This window comes from Thamnophis sirtalis, unplaced genomic scaffold, assembly GCF_051295495.1.
Source record: "Thamnophis sirtalis isolate CommonGarterSnake01/CBP01778 unplaced genomic scaffold, rThaSir2_p1.2 scaffold_9, whole genome shotgun sequence".
Taxonomy (NCBI): domain Eukaryota; kingdom Metazoa; phylum Chordata; class Lepidosauria; order Squamata; family Natricidae; genus Thamnophis; species Thamnophis sirtalis.
In genome coordinates this window covers 11,678,696-11,694,040 of record NW_028261389.1, presented here as the reverse complement: position 1 = coordinate 11,694,040, position 15,345 = coordinate 11,678,696, and the positions used below count along the sequence as shown (strand labels likewise).

General features: G+C 40.2%; 1 protein-coding gene across 1 annotated transcript in view; it reads right to left on the bottom strand.

The window, feature by feature from the left end:
* Window positions 1–539: 539 nt before the first annotated feature.
* Window positions 540–15,345, bottom strand: part of LOC148044037 (1-phosphatidylinositol 4,5-bisphosphate phosphodiesterase zeta-1-like) — a 64,422-nt gene continuing 49,616 nt past the window's right edge. Inside the window, exons 10-13 of the mRNA XM_087722461.1 lie at window positions 13,817–13,989; window positions 7,083–7,215; window positions 3,836–3,985; window positions 540–681 (exon numbers count right to left, since the gene is read on the bottom strand). Of these exons, the coding sequence (XP_087578587.1) occupies window positions 593–681; window positions 3,836–3,985; window positions 7,083–7,215; window positions 13,817–13,989 (545 nt within the window). The 3' untranslated portion in view covers window positions 540–592. The remainder of the gene's footprint in view (window positions 682–3,835; window positions 3,986–7,082; window positions 7,216–13,816; window positions 13,990–15,345) is intronic.

Here is a 15,345-nt window from a genome sequence, read left to right as displayed (position 1 = left end):
CAATAGCAATAGCATTTAGACTTATATACCACTTCACAGTGCTTTACAGCCCTCTCTAAGCAGTTTAAAGAGTCAGCATATTGCCCCCAACAATCAGAGTTCTCATTTTACCAACCTCGGAAGGATGAGTCAACCTTGAGCCTGCTGAGATTCGAACTGCCAGAGTGCTGGCAGCCAGGAGTCAGCAGAAGTAGCCTGCAGTACTGCATTCTAGCCACTGTGCTACCGTGGTACCTATTTATCTACTCACATTTACATGCTTTCAAACTGCTAGGCTGACAGGAGCTGGGCAAAGCCAGGAGCTCACCCGTCACTTGGCGCTCAGGTCTCGAACCTTTCTAGCATCTTAATCGCTCCAAGCTCAACAAGTTAACCACTGAGCTACCAAGATACCTCAATTTATAGTGGAGGGAGATACTATAAAGCTTAACAACAATTAAACACACACACACACCAACACATACCTATTCCATAGACCTAGTACTTCAAGTACTATAAACGCTTAGCTCTTCTATTAAAAAGTAGAAGGTATCACCTGCTTGGACCATGGTTGCTTTATTAAAACACAGAGATGGAAGAGCAGGCGATGACATTACTGTTGAAAGTACCATATGTAGACAAACAGAGAGGCAGGCTTGAGGGTAACTCCAAGTTTGGAGACCAACGGAACATGGCGATAACCTGAAAAAAGAAAACCAAGATGACAACAATGCAAGGATGTCAAGCAAGAGGCAACAGTAGAAAAGACTTACCATCCACATTGACTTAGTGAACTAGATGGATCAGCAGTCTGATTCTAGCAACCAACTGCCTAATATTCTGTGTTTAGCTTCTGCATTGATAAACTTATTATTACAGTATCCATGCAGGTTGTGTCTCTCACACTAAATAAGAATAATTATCCAACCGGGCAAAATGAACAAAAAATATCTTATGGGTTCCTTGGTGCTCTCTGAGCTTGGTTGTTTTCTTGCAGATGTTTCATTATCCACAGGTATCATCATCAGTGCTAGAAGGGACTTGGCCAAATAAAGAATTCTATTCTATTCTATTCATTCTATTTGATCCCACGCTACTCTACTCTACTCTACTCTACTCTACTCTACTCTACTCTACTCTACTCTACTCTACTCTACTCTATTCTATTCTATTCTATTCTATTCTATTCTATTCTATTCTATTCTTATGTTATCTGGAGTATGCCTTACATGCACACTGTGGCCCATGCAAAAAGACACTTCCTCAGAAAGAACTACGCATTTTTACAAAATTTTAACCAATTGTTCCTCTTTGTGTGGTTTCAACAAGAGCAGAGATCAATTTGAGATAGATTTTTGAGAAAATCCTCCGCTTTCTGTTTTCTCTGACTAACTTCATGCAGACGTACACAAGTATATATTTTATCATTGACTTTAGGTGCTCTGTTTATTGAGAAATAGATGTTTTCTCCTTCCATAATAACACATAGATATTCCCTGACAGCCCACCAAGTTTGTCATCTCATTAGAGTCTAAATATTTCATGATGCTTCATGCAGTGTGAAATATAGCTTAATATTTCTTTGGATATTTTATGATGACGTGCATGCAATATTGCACCCAGGAAAATATTTTACAAATAGAACGTTATGCTTCTTGCAAGTTTGTAATGACAGAAGCAATGAAGTAGAGAACATGACTGATCCCCATCAACACAAACTTAAATTCATTTAAAACACTATCTTCTCTTATCTAAATCTGACTTTGGTTCCTTTAAATCCTCCAAACAAGTCATGGTATACGTAAAGCAATCAGGCTTCAATCTAATTCAGAATTTATGTAGAGGCTTAAATGTGAAAATTACCGGTAATAAGTGTGTACTGTGATTTGTATAGACATAAAGGCATTTGTTTGTTTGTTTGTTTGTTTGTATCCCACCTTATTATGTTTACAAATAAGTCCATGTGGTAAAACTATTCAACACATCTTTCTCCTATTTTGTCCACAACAACCCTGGCAGGGGTGGGCTGCTAGGGGTTTGTAAGGGTTAACCTCTAGCTAAGATTCTGTGAGCTTCACAGAACCACAAAATCCCACTCCTGGCTGGCCCTGCCCACCCCTCCCCTCCCCTCCCAGGAGTCCCCACGCAGCCTGTTTTGGATGCAGGTAAGTGCAAGGCCCAGGCAGAGGCTCGGGGAGGGTGAAAAATGGGCCTACTGTAATTTCTGGCCTCCCGAGTGCCTCTGGAACAGTTTTGGGTTCCTCTCCCCGTTGCTACCAGTACACTGCACATAGGGCCGGGCATCCTTCTCGGGCATGCACACTGCACGCGCATACGCACTCCATTGCTCCTGCGACACCCAGTTGCTTGTCACAGATTGCGCAGGCACCGCACACTGTGCATGCATGCACAATTAGCCAGTAGCTTTAAAAACAGGTATGGAAAGTGGGCTGGTGGGTGGGGCAAAAAGCCACCATACAGGTACAGTGGCCGCTGCTCCCAGCTACTAACAGTATGGCCATACCGGCTGGAACCCACCACTGCTCCAGAGCCTGAGGAGGCCATTTTTGCCCTCCCGGGGCCTTGAGGAAAACCTCCAGAGCCTGAGGAGGGTCAAAACACACCCCCTGCTGTGGTGCAAAAGGCTGACTAGGCCATGCCCACCATGGCTACACCCACCCAGCAACCGGGTAGAGAACCCCTTGCTAAAATTTTTGAAGCCCGCCCCTGTGTTTGAGGTAGATTGGACTGAGTGAGGGTGATTGGCCCAAGGTTACCCAGCAGGCTTTCATGGCTGAGGTGGGACTAGAACTCAAGGCCTCCCACTTTCTAGTCTTGATGCATTGACCACTGTACCAAACTGCCACCACATAACTGAAGTTCCAGTGTAATCAAGAAAGGCAGCAAAGGATAACAAAGGGAATCTGAGTTTAATCCCCTCCTTTTGTAAATTTAAAAATATTCAAACCATGCTCCGTCCTTTTTACCTGTGACATATCTTTGTTCTGTCCACTGTCAACTTTTATTTTATTATTATTATTATTATTATTATTATTATTATTATTATTATTATTATTATTATTATTATTATTATTATTATTATTATGGTTAAGGGCCTCAAAAGCTAGCATGGAATATATCTGAGCATTTCAATGGCTATTTTATTGGGCTGTGTATGTAATGTTAGATTCAAAGTAATATTTTATAACCTGCATTTGAAAAAGGGAGATGTTCTGTTTTCCTGCAGCTCCTGGAGGGATCATTGATGGCTGGAAACTGGAAACTAGTTTGACTTCAGAAGGCTCCACATTAAAACAATGTCTGTGTATTAAATGTGGTTTGACATTTTCCTATTCTCTAAATTCAGAGTATAGTTTCTCTTCCCTTGGTTGCGATATGTATTATAAGGTATGTCTAGTTTAATGAAAAGAAGGACTAGGGGAGACATGATAGCAGTGTTCCAATATCTCAGGGGTTGCCACAAAGAAGAGGGAGTATCCATTCTCCAAATTTAATGTAGACGACCTCTTTGACCCCTCTTTCAAACCAGCAGTGCTGTCTGTCCAGAATGTGGACTTTGCTGTCTTTGCTGAAGAAGCTTCTTGGATGAGAACCGAAATGTCTTCAAGGAAACTCAAAGAAAGTCCAGTTGCATCTTGGGGGGAAAAAAGCACCTTTGGGACAACCATGACCTTGGATGATGGAGAACCTCCATAGACATTATTGGTAGGGCTTTAAAATCAAATATTGTGCTGCCAGGTTTTCTCCTACAGATGACAATTCTCCTTACCTTACGTGGTACCTTGGGCAGGCAACTGCTTGTCATCTCTCATTAGTCAGAAAATAATGGTCTTACCTTTATTCATGCTCAAAAGTGGCAAAGTAAATTGGCCAAGGAAGTCATTGGCAAGAACTGCCATCTGATCTTCTACTATGAAGCGTATTAAGGCAAGATCTGGAACTTTGACAGTAAAGGTGAATGTCTCGTTCCATCTAGGGTTCAAAGCTGAAATAAGCAGGAGAGAAAACTCTTGTTAACAGTTTCAACCTGAATCACGAGAGGTGCTCTGAGTGTTGAGGACACCTTTTTCCCCCTTCGTCCCTATTTCAGAACCTACATCGTTCTTCAATATATTTTTTTGTTAAACCTGACGTCTAAAAAAAACAACCCAAAAGAGTTCAATTAAAACCCAAGAGATTTTTTAAATATTGGGACTTCTGCAGATGTTTACAGAAGATATCTTGTCTCCAAGGAGAAATAATACTTTGCAATACCTGCATCGTCTTATTTTTTTTTTAATGCATGAATGTACTGACTCAAAAGCAATTGAATGGCATAAGGAAGCAAAATTCAGGTGAAGTATATAATATAACGATGTACCGTATTTTTCAGAGTATAAGATTTTTTTCCCCAAAAAAAGAGGGTGAAAATCTGGGTGCACCTTATACACTGAATACAGCATTTTTGGCTTCCTGAAACCCCACCCCCTTGGACGTGCATAGGCTTTGGGAGGCCTGCAAAGTGCTCCTGGGGGCTGGGGAGGGCAAAAATGAGCAAAAAAATGGGAGCACTTTGTAGGCCTCTCAAACTCTCATAAAACTCTCACTTTTCACAAAAAACGAGGCATGCTGAGGGATTGGGAGGCCTGCAGAGTGCACAAACTTTTTTAAAAAAAAATTTACATCTTCAAAATCTTGGTGCGTCTTATAGTTTGAAAAATACAGTATATAGAACACCCTAAATCCGATTCTATTGGGACACCTATCTAATCACTTCAATCATATTCCATTTATTTATTTAAAACATTTTTGAAGGCACCCATCTAAAAAAGACTTTGGGCAGTTTACAAGCAATAGATATTCACCAATGTCACGGTCAGCCATATGAAAAAGAAACTGAATGTTCGTATGTCCCCATTCTGTACTAATTTAATTTTCCAAGAAAGCTAGCAAAAAATCATATGTTTGTGTGCATGTCTGTTCTTTTTCCAACATATTCTCAATGTCAGCGGTGGGTTTCACATTTTGTTACCACTGGTTTGCCCCACATGCTCCTGCTTCACCCCCTTGAATACATGTGTGCCCAGTCTTCTGCGCATGTGCCCAGCCTCACAAATAGGCCTAAATAAGATGGCATAGAACCGAGGCTGGTGGTTGGGCGCTATCTGTTTCGGTGAACTGGTCCTAACCGGCTGAATACTCCCTCTGCTCAGATATTTTCCTAAAATATGGATATAGATAGTCCTCAATTTACAATCATTCATTCAGTGACCATTCAAAGACAACAGCACTTTAAAAAGTGCTTTACAACCGATCCTTACATCTCCATGGTCACATGATAAACATTCAAGAACATGAATTTTTAATAGTTGCGGCATCCTGGGGTGATGTGATTATCAATTGCAACCTTTCCAGTTGGTTTCTGAGAAATAAAGTCAGAGGGGAAGTCGGATTTGCTTAATGACCGCATGATAGGCTTATCAACTGTGCAGAAAAGGTTGTAAAATTGAGTGTAATTCACTTAACAACCACCTTGGTTAGGATGGAAATTTTGATCCCATTATGATTGTAAGGAGTACCTGTATTGTAATTTTCTTTCTTTTTTCTTTTTTAATTTTTAATAAATTTTTATTTTAAACACATAAGCACAACAACAGAAACAAACACATAACTTAAAAACAACATAGGAACAATATGTTCCATTGTATATCATACCGCAGATCCGAATCGGTTTATTTGCAGTTAGTATTTTCCCTACTATACATTTCTATCTTGCATTCATAATCTCCTTGTTCGTTATCCATTTTTATGTACAATTCTTTATTTATTTATACTTAGCTACTTATGACCAAATATTATTTACCTATATTATACTTTATATTTTTACTGTTATTTATTCCCTTACATACAGTTATAGATATACATTCACATAATTATTCTTTTTCTTTGCCATTCTTATATTATTATTATTATTATTATTATTATTCAATTTGAAAGGTTATAAGGTATAGTTTGAAATGCTTTGTTTACCATCCTTCGCACCTGCTATGACACCACCTTGTTTTCTCTTTCTTTTCTTTTCTCCCTCCCTTCCTTCTCTACTTCCTTCCTTCCTCCTCTCCATCCCATTCTGTAATTTTCTTTCTTAATGCAATATTAAGAAATTTACAAAATTATGGCCTAATATGCATTTTTTTTTATTCCAGCATATTCTTTTTTTTGTAGAGGCTTCATCTTAATGAATTGGGGATTTTTTGTGTGGATATTCTCGCGTAATTTAGGTCTGTGTAAGAGGTACAAATTTCACTATATATTTTAAAGACTGTCAAGTGTTAAACTACTTTCATTGCGTGCATAGATAAAAGGCGTAATCTATGGTAACATAAAATAATTTGTATTTATGACTCATTGTTCAGTTGTTCTTTAAGACGTTTCAACTTTTTGGCATAACAACAAATAGCAACTTTGATCATGGATTTTTTTTTTAAAAAAAAACAACACCAACCCCTCTTATTGCAAAAGATATGGCACCTATACATTTATAAATTTTATATCTCTTCTCCTCTGCTCATCATCCAAATTTTTTAAAATGTGGATGTCTTCGGAAATGTTATGCACAAAAACTTCTTCCATTTGTGAACATTATGTTTGTACAATGTTACAGACTTTGTATTGTAATATGATGCATTACAGTAAAAATATTTGTAATTGGGTTAAAATCAATCCTGTTGCTGAAAGTTGCATACAAAAGTGAGTATTAATAATAGCCATGCATTATAGATATAGAATTCATTAGAAATTTAATGAATAAATAATAATTATAATTGTAACAACTGTGTATTGTTGTTAGTATGTACATTTATATATTGTAAATAGTATGTATTACAGAAAGTTCTGTGTAAACCATTTACAAAAAGATTATGCATTTGAAAGCCCCTATTAATAAAAATAATCTGAAGAACATTTGATATAATAGAAAAATAAGGTAATATAGGCAATATTGTAACCGACAGAAGTTAAGAGAGTTCCATGCATTCTTAACTCTGATAGGTTTTACAGATTATTGAATTAACTCTTAAAACTTTCTATTTCATTCAACTTACCATTATTCTTTATGACAGAAGTCTGTCGTTTTGTCATATCTGTTGGAACACCATGAATTTCTATTTTGACTAAAGGATCAGCCTTGTTACTTTTGGAGAGGTTACTTGGAGGTAGCTGATAGCCACTAATAATCTGGAGAAAAGAGGTTTATATGTCGGTATGCATCCTTATAGTAATGCTGGATTACATCAGTGCAGAACTAATTATCCAATTGTTACCAGGCACAAGAAATCAGGAGTGAGGGTACAGTTCAAAAGAACTACCAGTCTATTTCATGCTCTCTATATACAAGAATCCGATCTACTAATGGTCAAGGCAAAATGGCACCAGATAAGAGTCAGCGGACTTCAGTGGAGGGGGGACGAGTTTGGTCTCTTATGGGGGCATAGTTATCATTCTCAACTGTAGTCGCTAAATGAGGACCACCGGTATAATAATATTTAGCTTTGAAACACAATTTGAAACTTGAAAATTGATTGAAGACTCCAAATTGATGATGCATTTATCCCACCCTTGAACTCAGATTGGTCATCTCCCACAATCCTGGGGGGGGAGGGGTTTCATACATGGATAGATGTATCCCCTCCCACCAGCCATGTGAAGATAAAAGTGAACCCAGAATTCACATAATCAATAGTGCCTTACTCTCTCTCTGTTTCCTGCAAGCGAGAGTTTGGTGGATATCATGGTACCTGGGAATGACGTTGGGAGACAGGGCAACAGAGATGGGTTCCTACCGGTTCGGACTGGTTCGGCCAAGTAGGTAGTAACTCAGCTAGCCACGCCCCCAAACCAGTTCTATCGACAGCGCCATAGATGCCGCCATCTTGTTTTTTTGCTTTTGCACATGCGCAGAAGCTATTTTTTTACTACTGTGCATGCATGCACAGCATGCATCAAGCATGCGTGGGCATGAAGCACGTCCCCGAGCAATCCGGGAGTAACAGAAGCCGGAACCCATCCCTGCAGGGCAAGGAGACATAACTCAGGGAACAGTTAGATAAAAGGCAGCTGAGCCCACAGCGGGAATGTGGGAAGGACAAGAGGCTCAGAAGAAACCCTCCCTAGTTTTGTGTGCTATAAAGACAATAGGAGGGGAGAAGCTCTTTCAGACTTGAAAGATTCAGTTAATATAACCTTACAATAAATATTGTTCAACTCATATTATGTTTCCTGTCTGTTCTACGTCAAAAGGCTGACATCAGTCTTGCAAGTCTCCTCTGAAATCTTGCCCCACCCACATTCCTAATTTAGGGGGCAGTTCATCCCCATCACTGCCCCCTTAGCTACTGTTTTTCAAGCCTGGGATAGAAGTTTGGTCCATGTAAAACTGGATGCAGTAAGGGATTAGGTTGTGCATTTCATTGATCCAGTGGTGGGATTCATAACAACCGGTTCTCTGCCTAATGACCAGGTGGGTAGGCATGGCTCAGTGGTCATGTGACTGGGTGGGCGTGGCCAACTCAACATCACTCACATCGATGGGTGCTTTGCCTTAGCTGTTACAATGTAATAAGGGTTAACCAGAAAGGCAATTTCTGTAAGCAGGGCAATAAAGATTAGGCTAGAAACAACACCAGAATGTTTCCTTCCTGCCTTCCTTACAGGATTAGCCCTGTAAAGTGGAAAAAAACCAAAATAAGATTTCTTCCAACAACCGGTTCTCCGGTCTGCTTAGAAAGTTAATAACCGGTTCTCCCGAATAGGTGCGAACTGGCTGAATCCCACCACTGCATTGATCCCACAATCCATATCATGTGAACTATTTTTAATGGTTTATTTAAATGGTAGGTTAAGGTTGATTTACTTTGCAGTCTGTTTTTTATACTCTATACTGTTTTATTGTTGTAAGCTAATACAATATCAAATGATGGGCCATCTATACATTTCTTGAATCAAGTTTCAAGTTTCAAATCGTATTTCAAAGTAGTTCTCATTTAGTGACAACAATTGGGAATGATAACTAATAACCCTGTCAAGGACCTTGGAGTATTTGATCTCTAATGAACTAAGTGCCAGAGCCTATTGTAACAACATTGCCAAAAAGGCATTAAGAGTTGTTAACCTAATCCTGTGTAGCTTCTTCTCTGGTAACACTGTATTACTAACCATAGCATTCAAAAGATTTGCTAGACCAATTCTCGAATACAGCTTATCTGTCTGGAACACGCACTGCATATCAGACATTAACACAATTGAGCAAGTCCAGAGAATTTCATGAGAAGAGTCCTCCACTCCTCTGCTTGCAACAGAATACCTTATGCCACCAGATTTGAAATTTTGGGCTTAGACAACTTAGAACTACGCCGCCTTTGGTCTGACCTAAGTGTAGTACATAAAATTATCTACTACAATGTTCTACCTGTCAATGACTACTTCAGCTTCAACCACAACAATACATGAACACACAATAGATACAAACTTATGGTAAATCGCTCCAAACTCGATTGCAGAAAATAAGACTTCAGCAACAGAGTGGTCAACACCTGGAATGCACTACCTGACTCTGTGGTTTCTTCCCCAAATCCCCATAAGTTTAACCTAAGACTGTCTACTTTTGACCTCATCCCATTCCTAAGAGGTCTGTAAGGGGCGTGCATAAGGGCACCAATGTGCCTATCATCCTTGTCCTAACAACTTCATTCATTCGTATCCATTTCATGTATTCATACTCTTGTATATACTTACATCTATTATCTTATACACGCTTGACAAAAGAAATAAATAAAATAAAATAAATAATAATTTGATAAGGCAAATCAGTGGTGGGTTTCAAAAAATTTTGGAACTTCTTCTGTAGGTGTGGCCTGCTTTCCGGGCCGCCTGGTGGAACCTCTTCTAACCGGTTCGGTAGATTTGTCGAACCGGTTCTACCGAATAGGTGCGAACTGGTAGGAACCCACCTCTGAGCCAAATGATTGGTAAGTGAAAGCTTACAAACTTACTTCAGCTTTCCTTTGGTTTTCAGACCTGTGAAGTTGTTAGTGTGAGGATTGGTCATAAAATTGTTCATCACTGTCCACAAATGGACACTTAATAAGGGAATCGCTAAACAAGGTAGTCTCCAAAGGAGGATACCTGTAGGTGGATACTCTATTTTCATTTGGGCTGAGGTGATTTAATGTTGCATATAATGGGGTTCTCAGTGATGTAATAATCTTCAAATCTCCCATGTCTTTCACATTTTAACAATCAGCTTAATATATTCTAAGAAGGTTGTACCCTGGAATCAATGTTATAGAAAAACCTATTGATTCTGACAACAGGATTCCTTCATTAAATGATGCGGAAAGGAGAAAATGTTCATGATAGGCGATTTAATTGTTTAAAACAAAAGTGAACCATAAAAATAACACACAAAATGAATCCAACATAGGAACATCCTGGATCAAAAGTATGTTCCATAAAACAGATGAATATGTGACCATGTAGCAGTTCAATAGTACATGCCACCTGTTGGCTATTCTGCTTGAAATAATTCAACACAATTCTTCAGAATATTTTTCAATTGATTTTGGGAATTGTACACAAAACATAGAACAATAGGGTTAGAAGGGACCTTGGAGTCTTCTAGTCTAACCCCTGGCTCGGGAAGGAGATCCTGTATCATTCCAGATGAATAGCTGTCCAGTTTCTTGTTGGATACCTTGAGTGATGGAGCACTCAGAAATTCTAGAGGTAATGCATTCCATTGTTCTGTCGGAAAATTTCTCCTTAGTTCTAGGTTTGATCTCTCTTTAATGAGCTTCCACCCATTACCTCTAATCTCAGGTGCTTCGTGAATAGTACTGGAAGACTGCTATCATATGATCCCTAGTCCTTCTCTTCATTAGACATACCTAGTTCCCTCAATGGTTCTTCATATAGTTTAGTATCCAGCATCCTAATAGTCTTTCTTTCTCTTCTCTATATTCTTTCTATAGTCTCAACATATTTTTTGTGTTGCAGTGACCAGAAGTGGATGCAGGATTCCAAATGTGGTCTCATCAGTGCAGTATAAAGCATAAATTTTTCAGAGGTTGGTCATAAACCTCTTAAGAAGGAGATCAGGAAAAGCAGAGAAATTATCTGGAGAGAAAATACTTAATGTCCTTTGCCTACTGCAGAGATGAAAAACTGTGTGCCCATCCTTGAGTAAAATAAGTGACAGTACCAGCATGAAATGAGTTGTTGCCATTGCTAGTTCCTCTCTGACCTATATTGACTCAATTCCCAGTCACTGACAGGCATCTGACACCCTTCCAAGGTCACAAAAGCCAAACAGATTTTGTACACATGGAGATAGTCCTTAGATAGGGCTGGAATAAGGTAGAAGAAGATGGACCAGCTCTGATAAGGATGACTTAGTCTCATTTGTGGCCAGGGTGAGACAAAAGCAGAAGGTGTCAACCCTGGAGCCATCTTGGAATGTCTTCAAGGTTGCCTGAAGTGAATTGCCGGATAGAATTGTGGAAAGGGGAGGGAGGAAGATAGCTGAAGAAATATGCAGCCAAAATAACATTCTTTCTTCTGGGAGCCAAGGACACTCTCACCAGCACCTTGTGGGGCATGGAGGGTCTGGGCCTGTGACCTGATTGGGGCATGTGCAGAGATGGGCTGCTATGGGTTTGCCCAGGTTCGGGAGAACCCATAGCTAACGTTATGGCTGGTTCGGAGAACCTCCAAATCCTACCGCTGGCTGGCCCCACCCACCCCTCCCCTCCCAGGAGTCTCCACACAGCCTGTTTTGGATGTGAGGTAAGTGCAGGGCCTGTGTGGAGGCTCAGGAAGGAAGGAAAATGAGCGTCCTGGAAGTTCCGGAAGTGCAGAAATGGGCCACGCCCACCAAAATACCTACCCAATTACTATGGCCAATCCCAGATACATCAGTGTTCTCGCTATTACTATTCTTTGAATGTTTGAATGTTCTTTTTGCACCTTCAAATCAATCTTGACTCTGGGCAACTCCATTCCCTGCAGTTTTCTTGAAAGCATTTTCAGAAATAATTTCCCATTGCTTTTTTCTCCCTGGAGTTGAGAGAGAACATCTGGCTCAAAGCCTCCCAGCTGGCTTTGTGCGTATGGCAAGACTGGGATCTATAGTCTCCAACTGTGTAGCCTGGCTTCTTAAACCACTATATCAAACAGGTTCTAATGGTTAACTTAACCATTAAAAACTGTTTTTAATCAATTATGAGATATATTGAGCTACAAGCTAAACATCTGTTTTAGGCATTGATTGAAGCATGGTTTGCTACTTTCAGTTCAGTGTATTGTGCAAGCAAAGCCATTCATTGGTAAAGAATTAGCAATCTTGTTCTGATGACAATTCTTCACTATCTGGATGCTTTACAACAGGGTGAAGCCAAATATGCCAACTAAAATTATTCCCTCAGTTTCTAAAAGAATTAAGTATCAGCTGAATAAATGAATAGATTTACTCTCTAAACTTGAGGGCAGAGCAAGAAGTAACATATGGAAGCTCATCAAAGAGAGTGTTGTGGTCCGCCAGTGGCCTGAGGAGCTGGCAGCAGAGTCGGACAGTGAGGAGGTTGTGGAGGAACATGGGCCAGTCCTGGAGTCTGGGGAAGGCTCAGACGAGGGCTCTGCATCAGAGGCAGAGAGGGGGACAAGGCCATCTGGTAGTTATGTGCTGTTTCCGGAGTCTGACATCAGCAAGGCAGAAGAACAATGTGAGCCTGTTCCCACTGTGTGCATGCGCAGAGCTTCCAGAAGGCAAGAAAAATTAAGACAAAAAGGGCAACTCAGGAGTAAGGCTTGGAGATGATTGGCCCCTCCCTTAAGACATAAAAAGGGAGCAAACAGACGCGAGTCTTTGCAGGAAGCAATTTTGTTCATTCTGGTCAATTCAAACTCTGAGAAGCTCCATTTGACTCTGTGATCCATTTGGCCTTGCAAAACTAATTGGCAGCTAGGTCTCTGGCAGCGTTTCAAGGGAGATAAATGTGGGCGTTGCTTATCAGCGTTACCCTGAAAGACTGTGGCAGACATCTGTCGGACTTTTCACAGACTTTGTGAACCATTAAGGGCTGTGAATGACCATAATTCATTTAAATAAAAGAGGTATTTTTTGGGACTGTGCGTGTGATTTATGCAAGAGCCGAAGTGGCGCAGTGGTTAAATGCAGCACTGCAGGCTACTTCAGCTGACTGCAGTTCAGCAGTTCGGCTGTTCAAATCCCACCAGGCTCAAGGTTGACTCAGCCTTCCATCCTTCCAAGGTGGGTAAAATGAGGACCCGGATTGTTGTTGGGGGCAATATGCTGACTCTGTAAACCGCTTAGAGAGGGCTGAAAGCCCTATGAAGCCCTATGAAGCGGTATATAAGTCTAACTATTGCTTTATCAGGAAGCCTAGGTCAGAAGAGAGAGATGCAGCCTAGAACTAAAGAGAAATTTTCTGGAAGTGAGAGCTATTAATTAGTGGAATGGCTTGCCTCCAGATGGTGGGTAGATACTCCATCACTGGCAGCTTTTAAGCAAAGATTGGACAGCCATTTGTCTGGGTCTCCTGCTTGAGCAGGAGTTTGCACCAGAGGATCTCCAAGGTCCCTTCCAACTCTCTTGGTCTGTAGTCTGTATCAGAGGTGGTATTCTGCTGGTTCGGACCGATTCACTCCAAAAATACAGTAACTTTCTCAGATTTTTCTAGTCAAATGTTCTGATGGTCGCTCACTTCATGATATCAAGAAATTGTAGCTTATATAGGTTGAAGTTTCCATGACACTGCCTTACCTTTATTGTTAGCGTAATGGGATTATACCTATCACCCACATTAAATGGGTCAAAAGCAGAGTCTCTTCTTCTCAAGAATTCTGGTTTCAAAAGATAACCAGAGCCTCCATTGTCCAAAAATTTTCCAATGAGTAAATCCATCTGCACACCAGGTGTTTGGAAATTTAAGGCCACTGTAGGAAAAAATGAATAAAGTGAAACATGCTTCTCTTTTTTATTTTATTTTTAAATTTAAATTCCAAAGTTAAAATACAAACCTTCAACAGAAAAAAAGGAAACAAAAACAAATCAAAACTAAGAAAAACAATTAATTGTCCATAAACCCCCCCAAAATACATATAAATGATCTCCCCTAGTTAAATATTGAAAAGTATATTTCAAAAGTAATAGTCGTCCTCCCCTCCCTTGCAAAACAGGTCTACAATTTATAAAGTTCTACAGCTCTATTTACAGAGACGTGGTGGATCGGGGGCTAAGATGCTGAGCTTGTTGATCAGAAAGGTCAGCAGTTCGGCAGTTCGAATCCCTAGTGCTGCGTAATGGAGTGAGCTCCCTTAACTGGTCCCAGCTTCTGCCAACCTAGCAGATTGGGGGGGAAATGCAAGTAGATAAATAGGGACCACTTTGATGGGAAGGTAACAGTGCTCTGTGCACCTTTGACATTTAGTCATGCCGTCCACATGACCATGGAGACGTCTTCAGACAGCGCTGGCTCTTCCGCTAGCACCGCCCCCTAGAGTTGGGAACGACTAGCACATATCTGCCAGGGGAACCTTTACTTTTTATAGCTCTATTTACCCAAGTTATTTGACCTCCCATCTATCTCCTGGGGGGGGGGGGAGTTAATAGGTACTCGACAAAGGACCTAAACTTCAAAGCCTCGTTCACAATCTATTATTGTATTTCGCACGCAGGAAGTCCACAACTGTTTCTAATCTATCATAAATCCCTGCAATCATTCTATCTGATCTGTCCAGGAGCAAAATATCTTCAATTGCTTCTTAATAATTGTTTTTTTTCCCCTTAAAATTATAATTGAGATATTTCCAAACAATTGCATCTCATAGAATTCTGTTGTGGATATCTACACAACATTCGTTCAGAAAGTTTTTGTACGGGATTGTTGGACCACAAAATGTCTTAACATCTGTCTTCTAATGCAGGGGTCTCCAGTCTTGGTCATTTGAAGACTTGTGGACTTCAACTCCCAGAATTCCTCAGCCAGCAAAGCTGGCTGAGGAATTCTGGGAATTAAAGTCCACAAGTCTTCAAGTGGCCAAGGTTGGAGACCCCTGTTCTAATGGATATGAATCTATTTCACAATCTCCATCACTTTGCTTAAGAAAATCCAGTTCATCACTGATCCATACTGCCATCTCTTAGCCTTTTAAATCCATGCCCCTTTCATCCTTCTCCCAGGAGTCTGCAATTATCAAACAAAGCTCATTCTCCTTTAATTGTGTGTCAGAATTCATGGTTAGAATGTATGACACTGTCTATGCAACAACTACAATAGTATTCAGCCAGGA